At 42.5% G+C, this 16,407-nt stretch overlaps 1 protein-coding gene across 1 annotated transcript; it reads right to left on the reverse strand.

Annotated features, from left to right (window-relative positions):
* Positions 1–1,573: 1,573 nt before the first annotated feature.
* On the reverse strand, positions 1,574–16,015 carry LOC144783406 (uncharacterized). The gene is made up of 5 exons (XM_078662396.1): positions 15,950–16,015; positions 11,898–11,933; positions 10,025–10,144; positions 4,881–5,090; positions 1,574–1,633 (listed from the first exon to the last, which is right to left on the reverse strand). Exons 1-5 carry the CDS (start codon positions 16,013–16,015, stop codon positions 1,574–1,576), a joined length of 492 nt encoding a protein of 163 aa, XP_078518522.1.
* Between the last annotated feature and the right edge of the window lie 392 nt (positions 16,016–16,407).

Genomic DNA, 16,407 nt, shown 5'->3' on the forward strand with positions numbered 1-16,407 from the left:
GACTGGGCAGCCGTACACTCTCTTCGGGAGTTTGCTGTGAGAAACACACATGGGAAATGTGCACCTACTTCCCAAATCTCTTTCCACTCATCCTTGACTTTGCAAAATGTTTCCAACAAGAGTTGCCATAATCCTATTTCTAGACCTTTTTGTTCTTCTAGCCCCTGTCCTTAGAAACCCTTGAAGGAGGGAATGGCGGCTCCACATGGGGATGCTGTGTGATGACATGGCATTAGTGCAACGTATAATGACAAATGTGCAAAAACATCTTAAAGATCTGTAATTCCACATTATCCATCAAACACTTGCAGCAGGCTCTCTAGAAGAAGAATATCTCCACCCTGCAGTGACTCCCCTTGGTTTTTAAGAACCCATGTCTGCCCTCAGGAGCACCACACCATGTTCTTGTTGGAATTAGTCTTGTTTTTATCCACAAGTTTCTATTTTGAGAACAAACACAGGCATTTGGGTGTGCTAGTCTTCAGAACTGCATGTCCAGGTTCATGAGGACCAGATAATTGCACCTGAGAGCTCTTCCCTGCAAAGTATACAGTGAGGTTCTGTCTCCACTGTGGCTTGTGATGTGGTTAACATATTGCTGCACAGCCTCTTGAGAGGGGCTGGTTTGTTGGCAGCACAGAGATGGGATTTTAGTGAAATTCTTCATGCAGTCAATGTTTTCAAATAAGTATATAATATCTGCTAAAGATGATCCTCTGTGCACATAATGGACCTAAAACCAAGGGCAGTAGCTTTGCCAGGTTGTTTGAAAGTAGTAGCTGTTACTTGCACGAGTCTTGAACAAAGTGAATCCATTATCATGGACCATCCTGTAACAATGTACGTTCCTCATTCAGTCGTGATTCTGTTAACAAGAACACGTACTCAGCATTTGATTCCAAGTCGACTGACCAAATACGAAAGAATCATTGTGGGCTCAGAAAACGTGACCATTGTAAGGTGCAATATTTTAAACCCAGCAACCATATTGCCAGATTCTCATTTTGCAGAAGTGAGACAAGAAGTTGAACATGACTGTATCGACTTAACTGAATTCAGTACTAAACCCCGAGAAGACATACAGGAAGCACCTTTAAAAGACTCTGAACATGAGTTCTTCGTAGATGGCTCATGTATGCGCCATGAGGAAGGAGGACTGAGCGCTGGGTATGCTGTGTGCACATTGGCAAATATAGTCGAAGCATCGTATTTACCAGTAGTCAGATCTGCACAAGTAGCCGAATTGGTTGCCTTGATAAGAGCATGCAAAATTGGGAAGAATTGGAAAGTAACCATTTACACTGATATCCAGTATGGTTACGGGATTGTGCATGACTTTGGCCAGCTGTGGATGCAAAGGTAGTTTCTGAATTCTTCAGGAATCCCTTTTAAAAATGGACAGTTTGTAAAAGAATTACTTGAAGCAATTCAATTATCAAAAGAACTTATGAATTGATACACATTTATCAACCTTCCTCTTTCATAAAATCTACACTGACTGTATGCTTTAGTAATATGTGAGATATCATATACAAGTACATTTAAATGGTAAAATAACATGTAACATGCCAGATCAGTAATGTATATTCTGACATACCGAATCTCCCTTGTCTCCTTTCTCACCCCTTTCTCCCTGCAAAGAAAATATTTAAACATTTCAGAATTTCAAATAGTAACTCAATATCTGTCTACACTCATACACATGAAACCAGATCTTACTACAAATCAGAACAACCAATCAGGACAAGAGAAGCACAGAAAGGAGAAGCTATAAGTTAGCACTGCATCATCATTTGTCAAAAGCTATAATGTTAAGTACATCACCACATGAGAGGCAACAAATTAGCATGGATGCTAGAGAGTGCCTGTCCTTCGGAAGAATCAATCGGAGAATCAAGAAACTTTGCAATCAGCCACAGCTGCTACCGGACTCGGGTGGAGGGGCGAGGGCAGGGAGGGACTGTAATGCAGCCTGCATTGAGAATATGGGAAGTGCGCATGACTGTTTTGGGCAGCCCAAGAGGGCTGACCAAACAGTCATGTTCACTTAGGAGTGGGCAAACCACTCCTCCCCTCCTCTTGTGTCCTCGGAGTGGCCCCTCCCAGAAAGCTGCCACAGCAGAAAGAAAAATAAAATGATAACACAAGTTCTTATTATTTTATGTTTCCTGCTACGGAGCAGTGTTGCGATGCTCCTCTGCCTTAGCGGAGGAGCCACCACAGTTCGCAACAACCTAGAAAGGCAGTTAGTGTTAGGAGTGATTGGGGGCTTGTGATGGAAACTGGCATGTGACGTTCTCTGCTGCAGCCCAACTGACCTTTCTGGGGCTGTGATCTGTTGAGTAAAAGCTAAAATTCCATATAGTCTAGAACTCCTCTTGTGACTACCTGTGAATGCCCAAACACTGCAATGTTCTGTGTCTATAACCCAAGGAGGTGTAGAAGGATTGGAAGGATTATCTATGAATGTATCTAATCTGATGGTACAGGTATGAATCTAAAAAAGTGGAAGGCACGTTTTGTACAAAAAATTTGATGAAGTCCTATAATACATGAACCCACTCCCCTGCCTGTTGTCTGAGAGTGGGATGTACTAGAAAGTTTTGACAAGAAACATTGATCACAATCGCATGAAAAAACAAAATGGCACAAAAAAGCCCTTGAGATAGAGGGATCAGAGAATAGAGTAAACTTGTCCCACACTTGAGGCAGGAGAGGAATATGACAAAAAGTGGTAGCTATGAAAGTGACGGATGACACACATATTGAGTATGGGTGGCTGTATTAGATGCCATAATACATCTGAAACTTTACCTTGTTACCCTATTTAGATGAAAGGCCATGTACTCTTTCAAAACAAACTCAGAGAAACCCACATTTTCCTTCTCTAAAGTGGAAATACTTGTCATCTGATAGATCGTCATCTCTATGTCAAATATTGTGCTGTCACTCTGGTAAGAGCTACAAACCTGCTTACCAGCCCTACTCCCATATTTTGTAAACCCTAAATGTGGATGGTGAAAAGCCACAGTGAATATCACATTAGGCTTTCGAAATTTACGCCACCCGTGCACATTATGCACAGTCCTATTCTGGATTTACCCAACATGTGCCACTTGGAGACTGCCAACTATATGGCAAGTTTGTTTGGTAAAGGCGTATTCAGTGAGGGGGGGTTAGCATGCACGCCATGACCAGATGGAGAAGTGTGGCTCAAGGGTTAGAGGCAGCAGACCCGGAAGCTGAGATCGGTCCTGGACCAGGGTTCAATTCCCGCCTCGGCGGGTCTTGGGCTAAAAATTCCACGGACTCGATAATTCTCGCCCCGGTGCCTCCTCGATTCACGGGTTCACACTCTGCGACTCTGGGCAATAGCTTGCTTAATCTCCACAACGGCCCCTCGCGGCGGGATGCCTGACTTTCACCTTGTGGATACCCTGCTATCTCACAGGGGAATACCAGGAAGGGTTCCCTAAGCAAGCGCCGGAAAACCCACTGCGGGCAGCTGTGCGCTATATAAGCTCAACTACATTTACATTTACATGTCCAAAACTGCTATAAATTTGAAAATGTCAGGTAGACCTGGCAAAAATGTTGAGATTCCTACAATTGATTTCGTAGGCAACCAACTCTGTGGGTGGATGGCCAGTCTCTACTTCTGCCTGGGACAGTGCTGTGTCATTGTATGTCAACAGATGCCAACAGCAGGCAGGTCAGGGACTAATACTGGCATGCCCACCATTTCTATATACCAACCGTAGAGTGCCCAGAACGCACTTATGGGGCATATTTGCACGCCTGCTTCATCCTAAACCCAAGCATACTTGAAGTTCAGGAGAGCACAATTCGCTTCTGCACAAAGACTCATCCGACTTCTGAGCTTTATCTCAAATACTTCTTGAGGAAGATACTCCTACATATGTGCCGGTGTTATGTTATGCTATGTCATGTAGATTCATATAGTGCCTTTATACCCTCTTGGGTCATTACCCAAGAGGGTACAAAGGCCGGTGATAGCGATCATGTTGCTGCTCCCATCCTATCACGTTCTGAAGAGATACTATATTCATACTGCTTCAAGGCTCTCATTTATTGTTTTTTAAATTTCTTTATTGGCATTTTGAGCCTAAGCTCATAATGCAGCATAAATCTTCAGCACTACAATGGGGAAATAATTGGCACATCGATCGATCTTGTGTGTCATGAAGTTATGCGGAATAACATGCCCCACCCATTCGTTAAGTAAGTCACTGGGCTATAGATACTAAATAAAAATAAATAAAATACTAACATATACTTAAACAGAAAAGGGACCACTTTCACAACTGATACTGATGCGTCAGCTGGAACTGCCAATAACAGATTCAGGCCTGAGATGGACTCCTCAAAACCACAGTGTGAAAGTACCAGAAGTCCAAAGGTGCTGCAAGGCCTTACTAATGGCAGATGTACAAATCATTCTAATATATTCCATGAAAATAAATACATGTAAGCAGTGCCATTCACAAGTGTCTGTGTCATGCCACTTTTTCTAATGCTGCAACTTCTACCAGGAAGCCACATTAAATCAACTGATGATCATGCGTGAGTCACTATTGTCCTCACAAAGAACTTGGTGCAATAGGTTTTGCACAAACCAGTCTCCAGCAGACACAAATTCAGCATAATTGAGTAATGCAAAATCTCAAGACATTTTTTTGAGTTCACATAATGCAAAATTTGGGATTTCACAAATTGAACAGAGGCAATTAAGATTTCTCACAGGCCTCCTCTAAATCAGTCCCCAATCTATGTAAGTGATATTTCTGTGTTTTGAGAGACAGCCAGTCATCTCCTATCTCTACTGAGCATGCCTGCTCTGCTCAGTCCATCGCACTCACCTTGTCACCGGGCCGCCCGGCTTCTCCGAGTTCTCCGGCACGCCCCGGTACCCCAGGAATGCCCGGTTTGCCTGGTTCTCCAGCCTGTCCTGGGGGCCCTTCTGGACCTCTTTCCCCAATGGCACGGCCTATGGGTCCTTGAGGCCCAGCGGGCCCCTGGTCGCCTTTGTCTCCTCTGTCTCCTCGCTCTCCTGGAAATCCTATCACTCCCTGCAAGCAAGAACCAGAGGTATTAATTCACAGACCAAAATTTCATAATCATCAGATTACATGATACCACAGATTAAGAGAATGAACTCTCTATGCATGGTTATGCTCTGTTTATGCTGAACACTGCTAGTCACCTAGACACTGCTGGACAGACAGCAATAGACACTGACTGAGGCATACAGATAGGCAGGGAGGCCCTGAGCTAACTTACAAGCATACAGGGGAAATGACAGGCAGACAGGGACACTGCCAGACACCTTGAGATATCCATATAGATAGCAACAAACAGACACAGATACAATAAGAGAGTGATACCTACTAACAATCAAACACTTCCAAGCAGAATGAACAGTGACAAACAGGGATAGTGAACAACCAACAAGAACATGAAAAGGAAGACACTGAAACCTCCAAACAGGCAGTCACAGACATTACCAACCATTAATAACCACAGTCTGACACTGGTAGAAACCGACAAAAAGCCACCATCAGGCAGATGATGACAGACACACATACAGTGATACTTGCAGGCACTGACAATGACAGGCTGCTGCTACCACAGACATACAGAAGTGGACACTGACACACAGGCAGGGCCTGACACTATCAAACACGGTCAGGCAGACACATCCTACAAGTGGCATACATTGACAGGCAATGTCAGATACAAACTGAAAGAGAGAGACTTACACAGACTGAACAGTCATAATAAAATACAAGCAATGAGGGGCTGGTTCTGACACAGGTCGACAAACATGGGCCTTGAAGAGCAGGCACTGCCTGAGAGTGGCAAACGTTCCCTGACTGACAATGCTTGACAGTGACAGACAATGACAGACTCTAAAACTGACAAACACTGACACACACTGACAGACTGACACCTGAAGTTAGGGAACAGGCACTGACCTTCAAAGACAAATACTGACAGGCAGACACTGACATACCGTGACAAGTGCAGACTGTCAGACCTCCTGTGAGTGACAAAGTGTGACATGCACTGCGACCAGAGAGATGCTATAAAACAGAGTACAGCACGTAAAAGACACTCATCAGCACAAACTTTGGTTACAGAGAGTTATCAAAAGCCCCATGCAGACACTCAGAGATAAACACTCACAGACAACCCTAACCGGCACCGCCACTCACAGAAACAGGTACTCAAAGACAGAAACTTGGACAGTCACAATGACAGACAGACAGACAGAAACTGGCACTGATACATAGGCAGGCTCTCGCTGAGAAGCACAGGTAATATAAGACTAGAACGCAAAAACACTATGATATACACTAAGGAAAATTGCATCACAATTTTTTGCTGGAATGAACTTGTTTCAGAAACAAATGTAAAAATATGCCATATTGAAATAAAAAACAAATTATATAGATTGAGAAAATGTGTCTTTTCTTAACCATCAACAATGAAGTGACGTACGTCATCAGGAATACCCTCAAACACAGAACACATTTTATGCATACTTAAAAAAAACTTCTTCAATACTCATTTATTTATTGATCAGGATAAACAGATTGGTGTAAATGTTTCATAAAGCATAGAGGCCAATATGATTTTTCATTCAATCCATATTCTCTGGTTCCTCTCATTGTTAAGAGTTCATTATGACAAAAGCATCCTTTTCTTAACACTTGGATGGGATGATGAGACAGGCAAAGCAAATCCTGGCACTATTTCATACTGGTTCTGCATACAGAATGCTGAGATAGGTAAAGCTATTCAGAAATGTTGGAATTAACTTCTGCTGTTTGTGTGCATTCTAAATTCCATATTTGGAATGCTGAGCTAGGCAGAGCCTATCAGAAGGCTCAGAATGGTGGGATTCACTCATGGTTGCCTGCAGTGTGGGTTCCATTTCTGGAATTCTGAGATAAGCTCAGCAAATCCCAATGCTTATAGCGATGACACTAGCCACTGTTGCTTGTCTGCTTTCTATATTCCGTATATGGATTGTTGAGATTCCCTGGGCAATCAGGAGGCTGGCACTAACTCTTTTAGTTTGCCTGAATTCTAGGTTCCAAGTTTGGACTGCTGTGATTGGCTCAACCAATCAGAAAGCTTATAATAATTGCACTAACACCTGTTGCTTGCCTGCATCCTAGGTTCAGGTGCAAGAACATGAAACACTGCAAGCGCGCCTTTTTGCTTGAAATGTATAAGATTAATGGGGCGGGTGCTATTATCCCATATTCCACCTTCTCAGGTGGGTGCCTTTCTGATTTTATCAGGTCAGGTGACTCATCGAAAAGCTTGGGTATTAAATTTATCTTGTAAATATATGTCTGCATTTTATGTTGAGAACTGCACATGCTATAAAACGTGGCATGAATGTGATACCTGAGTTGTTTGCAGTGCATGTTAGCCTGACATGGCTATTTTGAAATGCAGAATTGTGACTACTCTAGATTCTTATCATTGAGATAGGTTCTGCCCCTAGCAGGAACACCTCCTATAATATCCCTGGGTGCGATTCACAGAACTAACTTAAGACAAAATCCTAAACTTACTACCATTTTGGTATTCACAGAAGGCACTTACTCATTTTGGAATTCACAGAAGGCACTTACTCATTTTGGAATTCACAGAAGGCACTTACTCATTTGGTATTCTCAGAAGTTAGGAGTCCTATCTTTAGGACTCCTAAATGCCTTTTGTGAATACCTAAAGTCTTAAAGTTAGGATTTTTCTCAGTTTAGGAGTCCTAAAGTTAGGACTCTTAACTTCTGTGAATACCAAAATGAGTAAGTGCCTTCTGTGAATACCAAAATGGTAGTAAGTTTAGGATTCTGTCTTAAGTTAGTTCTGTGAATCGGCCACCCTGAACATTCAGACTTCAATTAATGGCAATTGTTGTTTTTTTTCATTTAGAATTCACTGACTAAATATTGGTACCTCTTATAAACATCCTGGTGGGGCAGATTAGATCGAATAAAATATGCTGATTCCTGTTCTCGTTCATTCATTATCTATGCCTTTGGTCGTTAAAAGAATAGAAGGCTTTTGAGCTGAATGTCTTTGGAATAATCTTTGGAATAATAAAAAAGAAATAATCTCTTTGGCCAAACGTCGATACAAACTAAAGTGATGGAGTTAACTTTCCCACTTTTTGTGCTTGTTGCTCATCTTACTGCCTTAGGTCCGCATGGTTTAGGAATGCTGATGATAGTTTATTAACAAAACCTATTTGGTTAAATGTACAAATGGCCCTAATTGTCTTTTATTTCTTTACTAGCAGCCCATCCTGACGTTGTCCGGGTATGAAATAGAATGTGTATAATGTGTGTATTTGGCAAGGGCAATTCATTTTAAAATCTCGCGGTAGACACAATTTTTGTTTCATTGGAATAGGGACGGAGAAGGCCTAGCTGATGTTAGCAGGCGCGTGTAATTGGTGTAGTGATCCGCCGCCTGAGCCCGGCTACAGCCCTGGTTGATGTTAGCAGGCGCGTGTAATGTCGTTGAATGAGAGAGTTATCAGCCGCGGGTAAATCCGTTTAATGAGAGAGTTGAGTGACAGCGAGTAGGAGAGGCTGCAGTAATTGTCCCCGCAGACATGGTCATTTGCGTGTTCCCCCGCTTGAGGCCCAGATGCAGGACTGTTTAATGTTAGCAGGCGCATGCTCTCCCGCTATAGGCCCAGCTGCAGCCCTGGTTGATGTTATAAGGCGCGTGTAATTAGTGTACTGATCCGCTGCCTGAGCCCGGCTAGAGCCCTGGTTGATGGTAGCAGGCGCGTGTAATTTCGTTGAATGAGAGAGTTCAGTAACTGCGCGCAGGAAAGGCTGCAGTAACATTACTTACCACGCCTCCAGGTGAACGTGTTTGTCATGCCCCTAGCACACGGCCACAGCAGACGATCTTCTGATCAATGTATGACCCACATGGCATGAAGGGCGGGTATTGCTTTTGCAGGACTTTGGACTGTTGGTATTGTAAATGACAATGCCTTTCAATTTGTTATAAAAGGCATTGGCGTTTACAGTGTCAATGGCTCGAAGGCTCGCGATTGCAAGACCTATTGCATTGTAAATGCTTATTTAATTCAGCCATTTAATCTAATGGTAAAGTGAGGATTAATATTAAGGTTATTCAGTGAAGTAAATTGAGATTGTAGGGGATATTGTAGAATAATCTGATTGTTAAAGATAATTCTATTTGTTATTTTACAGTTTCAAAATATCTCTTATCTTTCAAATTTTGCGGTCAATATACAAGATTAGTTTCAGCTCATAAGGCTTCACTTAACTTATCAGATATTCCTGTGGACTGTGTGGACAGTAACATTTAAACAATGTACTGAAATCCCTAAAGCCACTACTATACGTAGATAAGTGAAAACGAATAACATTGGTTATATTAAAACTATGTTAGAATTACTGTGGGAAAATGAATTGAATATTTAATGGTCTGTTCAATCTCAGAATGACAATTGGTCTAAACTTTAGTTTACAGTTCATGCTGCGAACACCACCCAAAAGTTATTTTTACATTCAATAGGGCATTATCGGCAACCAGGATATTACATAAAATAAAAATAGTAAATATTAATGAAACTAAAAGATATTGGTCAGCGTCTTTGTCAAAAAGTAAGTTAATACATATGCTTTTCTGTTGTCTCCCTGCTACAAAATCTGGTTTATGATTTGAACCATGACTAGTTTTACAACCATCTTAAAATGCTTTGTCTAATATTAGCTTGTTACGGTTTTGATTAATATGAAATTATATGTATTCTGCTCATCTGAGAGTTTAAGAGAGTATTCTAATAGGCTGCTTTCATATATTACTGCTTTACCAATTGTGTACTTATTTTTCTGATAGTATTCATAATACATATCAAATAACTTGAAGATCTTTTTCCTCTTATTTATCCAAAACTTGGCATTAGTTAGACATAGAGAACTGAATACCAGACACATACATCCTTCCCAGGGGATCCCTTGGCTCCTGGCTCTCCGGGTTCCCCCTTTAGCACTCTCCTTCCTGGGGTCAGTCCAGAGGTTTCATCGTGCAAGTCCATGAGGTCTTTCAACTTGGAAGTCTGCAAAAGAAACAGATGACAGAAAATCGAAATGCGTTGAGAGGGCAAAATAGAGTACATGTTATTAAAAAAAGCATCATAGAGTCTACCTGTTATTAGCTGCCAACGAGTCACATATCATGAGATTGAATCTCAGTCGACTAGTTTCAAAGCCAACAGCACTTAGCATGTTGGGTGTTGTAGTCTTAATTTACCCACTCCAGCTACTGACCACAATTCCCAGAATTCCTAGTGTTGTTGAGAGAAACAAAAATCTCAAAAAGGAATTTCAAGAACCTTTTTATTCAGCTCTAGACCTAAATATATGTTGCACAGAATGGATGAAAAGTGGGGAAAAAGGAATTTCTTAATTTGAAATTTACAAGATGCTTGATGAAAAAGACAATAGCAAACTGTGTTACTTGGAGAAAAAAAGATAAAACCAAAACAATGTGTAAGAATTTCTAAATTTTCAACTGAAGGGCAGTAAGAAAAAGAGATGACTTGGAGAACCTGCAGCACAGTGGAACTAGGGAGAGGGAGTGGCAGTCGAGGTGAAATTGTAAAAGAGACAGGAAGAAAAAAATCACAGGAGTAAATGGGGAATAGGAGAGACAGAAATAAACAGAGCAAGAAAGAGAATGGAAAAGAAAGAAAAAGTGTGAGATGATATATGAGCCAGAGGAAAAGAAAACATAGAGAGCAGGAGACAGTAGGCAAGGAAGAAAGGGGAGGATGAAGGAAAGGGCAGGAGAGACACTGAGAGTGGAAAACAGGAGGGCGAAAGATAGTGAAAAAGAAAGAGGGAATGAGAGAAAGACACTAGATACAGACGACTAGATACAAATGAGAAAATGAGCCTGACAGAGAGAGAATGGAGAAAGAAAGATGACAAAAGAGAAAGAGAGGAAGGAAGGAAGACGCAAAGGAAGACAGGGGTACAGAGAGAGAGAGAAAACACAGGCACGGGTAGGAGATGGCCGGTGGGAAGGAGAGCCACAGATATAGGAGCATATTTACAAGCCCCTATCGCCACAGGAACGTTCCTGTGGCTATATGTGCTCCACCTTATTTACAAAGCAGTGTTAAGCCACGTTAAATGCCTTAACGCTGCCTTGTAAATAAGTCCCCATTTCACGCTATACTTAGCGTGCAAGGGATGGGCAATGGGTGTTACGGTGGGCGTTCCACCGCAACACCAATTTTTTTTTACACTGCCCCATATTTACAAGGGCAGTGTAAATGTGGGGCAGAACGAAGAGAAATGTTTAATTTCTCCTTGTTTTTGCTTTTTCAATGTGTGCCGCATTGTGCAGCACACATAGAAACAGCAAAAGGCTTTTTATTTTTTATGTGCAGGAAGGTGACTTTTTCTTCACATAAACACAAAAAAATACGCTTTGCAACTTCAATGCCATTTAAAGATTGTTTATGTGCAGGAAGGGACACCTTCCTGCACATAAACAATCTTCCCCTCAATGCAGACACCCTAGCACTATGGTGCAAGGGTGCCTGTTTTGGCACTAAGCTTCTAAATTTAGTTTCAGCGTAGGGGGAAATGCAGGAATGCACAATATTGTTGTAAATATGGTGCAGCCCTGCGTTTCTGAAGTGGGGGAGCGCTGTGTTAAACCAGGAAGGCTAACGCCATGCTGCGCCACTTTTCTAGGAAATATACCCCATAGTGCGCTAAAGACACAGGACAGGAGGAGGATTGTGTTAATGGTTGTGTGTGAGTAAAGTATTTAGGCTAACCAACATTTCTTGCCCTTACCTTAATTCCCATGAGTTCAAGGGATTTTTCGACATTCTGAAACAAGAATATAAACAGATACAGAACTGTTATTTCAAAAAGAAGAAAGCTGTCTCCATCTCTTGTGCAGGAACAAAGTATGAGGGCACTTTTAAATCTGTGAGCTTGTATAGTTGTGGGAATGTTCACCTGGGGGTGGGACGAATTTGTTGTTGCTGGAGTTCTTATGTATCTTGGCTTAAGGAGGTTCTAGCACGGTTCTAGGAGTGCTCAATTTCTGTATATGTCTTCTGCTTATAAAGTCTCCAAAGTTCTGCATATTGTAAACTCTTACATATATAATTTGATAAATATGCTTTAATCTCTATGGCTCAGCAGGAAATGCCACAGTAAGTCACAGGCACTTTGTGCATTCCAGGCTATTCCACACACAGTTAAACAGGCACCTACAGCTATCAGTAGTACATTTCTTGGAATGCAGCTTATTTAGAGACGGCTGGCAGCGGGACATCTTCTCTATTGTCCTCACCAACATTTAGATGGCAGGTGAAGTTAGTGGACCTGATAGTGGGGAAAAATTGCTCTAGCATGAAACTTGCATCTCAAATGCTACAGACTTTGGAAATCATTTTACTGCGTGAGAGGAGGAAGAGGGTCCTCGGATTAGCGGGATCTGGAGTGGAGGCGAGGATTTGAGCCTATCACAATTGGGCCAAACAAGGAGGGGACATGGCCAAGAAAAGGAGCAGGACTTCAAGCAGACCCTTTAACAAAAATAAATAACAAAGCCTTCTGAGGCTTCCGCCAACATCTTCTGAAGTCTGTGAAATCGGCCTCCGAACATGAGATGGATACCTTCTCTCTGCGTGGAAACCTGCTCACTTGGTGCACACCCTGCTATATTGGCATTTCACTGGGAGCCTGGGTGAGGATCGCCTATATCTATTGACACGTAGTGGCACTATGTGATTTGGGAGGTCTGATACTGGGAGTAAAGTCCCAGCATGTCTGGGAATTTACAAATGTTGGTAATGAAAGTGTATCCACCTCAGCTTGGTTGAGAACCAAAGAGCATAGTGGTCTAAAGGCAGACAGGGCATTTGGGGTGGAACATGAGGGTAGGACATGAACGTGCGACATGAGGGCGTGACATGAGGGCAGGGCATGAGGGCTTGAGTTATCAGACGGGGTCAGGAAGGGTAACTCAGGAGTGGTGGAGGCAAGGTTGAGGTCACCTGCTGTGACTGATTTTTCCAAATGCAGTGTTCTCGCCTTGGAGATGGGAGCCATCACTGGTGCTAAGAAGTTCTGAATGAGATGACTTAAGTAAAATGCTGTAGATGTTTCTTTTGCCACGCAGGAAGCAGAGTGGCTGGTATGCAAGAAACAGAAATGATGTCTCCGTTTATTTACACCTTTCAAATGTACCCAGATAGAGGCAGCAGGGCAGCGACTCCTACTGGTGCGCCTGTGCACTCAGCTATAACCTAGCAAAAGTCATGGATGCTAACTGATGGACACACATGTCAAAGAACACTCACAGCAGCAGTTCCTGAGTCTCCTTTCTGACCGGTCTCTCCAGGACGCCCCTGCAAAGACACGAGACACAAGAGAACCAGGTTAGGGTGAGGCGCAGAGTCAGAATTCTTAAAAGCAGAACCTGCAGTCTTATAAAAAAACATGGCTGAGGAGGTGTGATGACATTTAAAGTTGTGTTGCTCAAGGTACCACTTGGCTGCATTGCAGTATTTTCATGTGTTTCTGCTTTGCCAGCACTGATGGAAAATCCATAGCAGGTTTTAACATTACAAGAAAAGCCTCAACTCTGTTTTCAGAACACTTAAACCCTCTAAATAAAATAATGCTTTTATTATATTTTTGTGCAACGCTATGCACTCTGAACATGTGCTGTGTAGAAGTGCCTGGTGATTGGCCAGACCTTAGACCGGTGACTTAGAGAGAATTGCAGCAACACATGCATCACTTAAGTTAGGAATACTTAACTTTTGTTATGCTAATGAGACACTGAGATATGCATTGTCTCTTCTTATATGGCATATGGCTTCGCGATGAAGGTGGGTTCGGTTCTGAGGTGGCCCTAAACCAGCACTACGGCCTGCCATATCATTAGCCAACTGGACATTTGCTAGTCCTTGGTCACACAGTTTCTACTAGTGGGCATAGAAATTCCACTTCTGAATGCCATATTTATCTGACTAGATTTTCTTGGACTCTCAACCTACTTGGCAATGTTTACACTCTAGGAAGTCTTTCTTCCAGTGTTATGCTTCCATTTCTGAGATGAGTAGAATGTCCATTCTGACAGGACAGGACTGGTACAGAAGGAGGTACCTCAGGTCCTTCCAGTCAAGTGTGATCACACTCACTTTAAATCCATTGCAGTACATCACTAACAGTGCAAACAAAGTACTAAGGGGCAGATTTACAAGCCCCTTGTGCCGCCAGTGCATCACATTGCGTGACGCACCAGTGGCGCAGCCTGCTAAGTGATATTTACAAGAACAGGTAAAGCCACCCTGCGTGACTTAACCTGTGCTTGTAAATATCGCGCCTGTTCACGCAGCACTTTGCGTGTTAGGGGCGTGACATGGGTGTTGCTGTGGGTGTTGCCACGCAACACCCATGTCCACTGATGCATTTCCAGATTTACGAGAAATCGTAAATATGGAAATGCGTCGTAATGCTACGCCACCCTATGTATGTATGGTCTCATTTAGGCCGAAACGCAGCACTAAAAAGCAGCATAAGTGGCTTCTGCAATCGTTTTTACTGCTGTGGCAATTACGAGGTGCGAAGAGCACTTTGTGACATGGGGTTGATGTACGAACAATAGTAATAGCGATTACCAAATAGCGTTTTTTTTGCTAATTGCTATCACCAATGTACAAATGGGTTATTTAACCCCATCCCCTAAATAGAGATTCTTATTGGGTCGCAAAAAGACCTACCTCATGAATATTAATGAGGTAGGTCGCAATTTGTGACCCACTAGGATTCGTTGCCATCACAGGGATGGTGGCCTGCTGGGAACAGCAGACCACCATGCCCGTGATTGCTTTTAGATAAAGCAATCATTGTTTTTTTTTAACTGCAACCCTTATTTCTTAAAGGAAAACTGGATGCATTTAAAAATAAAAAGTGACAATTTTCATTTTTCTTTTTTAAGAGCAGGACCACTGCCTGCTCTTAAAAAATATTTATTGAACCATTCTCAAAGGGGAAGGGGTCCCAAGGTGACCTCTTCCCATTTATGAATGGGTTACCAGCAATTTTGAGTTAGCAGTAAAGTGTGAATTTTTTGTGACTGCGTTTTCGATTGCAAAAAATGTGTACGTACCAATGTGAATCAGTATTTGGAAGAGATGCCCCAAACACGACCCTTCCAAACATCGATTCGCAAACCCAAATTGATTGGTAACAGGTTACTGAATCGCAATTTGGGCTTTGTACATCAGGAAAGGCATTTTCTGCAAATCTGGCCGTTTACGTACGCAAAAATGTTTCGTACATTTAGCCCCTGATGTCTTGCAGATTGCCTTTCTGGGCAAGAGAGCGTCAAAGCCACAAAATGCAGCTACATAAAAATACTTGTGTCCTTAGCCAAAATCTAGTGACTAAACCCGGCACAAACCTAGCAAGAATTAGGGATGATGCAGGAGAGGGTCTGTGCCTTTTTAAATGAGTCCTTACAGTGAGCATTGTGTGTGATTGGTATGTGTCCCCTATGCTGATGCTTTCAGCAGTCCATCACTTGACCCACTGCAAGCTGACCCTAAAACCCAGCCCTATATTACAGCAGATCATTGGGGTGATAAGGACCCAGGACACATGGACACTTGGACAGGCATGCTTACTCCATTGTCTCCCTGTGCTCATAGAAGCATCTTTGGAAAGAAGCAGAACATGATCAAACAAAGGGCCAGGTTTAGAGTTTGGCAGACACGGTACCCATGCTTTAGGATTTTGTTTTTGAAAATAAAAAAAGTTTGAAAGTTTGATGTATGGTTCCGTTGTGTTGCCGGAGACGTCCACCAGGCGTTGAATGTATTTACAGGAACTGCTGTGTGTCCACTGAGCTGGCGGACACCTCTAAATTTGGCGGGCAGTTCCCTCGTCATGGCGATAGTAAACTACTCTACCATGACCATGGTCCTTGATCTGCCCGCCAAAGTCAAACTCAGGCCCATAGTTCTTGTTGATACTTTAAACCACAGGCAGATAAAGCTGTTTCGCAGAATCACTGAGTTTGTGTTGAAGCTGCCAAAGCTGGGATTAGAACTCTTCTTCCAGGATGCAAGACAAGCAAGTAAGCCATTAAACTAAGCTTCCCTGCTCAGGATCATATCTAAACCTGCTCAGTGTAACTTTAATTGTGACTCTCAAGGACTTTAAACAATCACCGGTGTAGTTTTGCCCTGTTTGGAGCGCTTTCATGTAATGGAACTGAAATGCTTAGACAGACAGGGAGATCGAGTGGGGCCATAGTCGAACAGTGTAAAAGATAACACAT

The sequence above is a fragment of the Lissotriton helveticus genome, chromosome 9, assembly GCF_964261635.1.
Source record: "Lissotriton helveticus chromosome 9, aLisHel1.1, whole genome shotgun sequence".
NCBI lineage: Eukaryota > Metazoa > Chordata > Amphibia > Caudata > Salamandridae > Lissotriton > Lissotriton helveticus.

Bases quoted from the DNA above. Each gene is read 5' to 3' on its own strand.
- LOC144783406 (XM_078662396.1), bottom strand. From the start codon at position 16,015: ATGACGAGGGAACTGCCCGCCAAATTTAGAGGTGTCCGCCAGCTCAGT. The intron at 10,145-11,897 runs GTAAGGGCAAGA...TTTCTTTTGCAG, and splicing joins TTGAACTCATGGGAATTAAG to ACTTCCAAGTTGAAAGACCT. The intron at 5,091-10,024 runs GTATGTGTCTGG...TCTTGCTTGCAG, and splicing joins AGGGATCCCCTGGGAAGGAT to GGAGTGATAGGATTTCCAGG.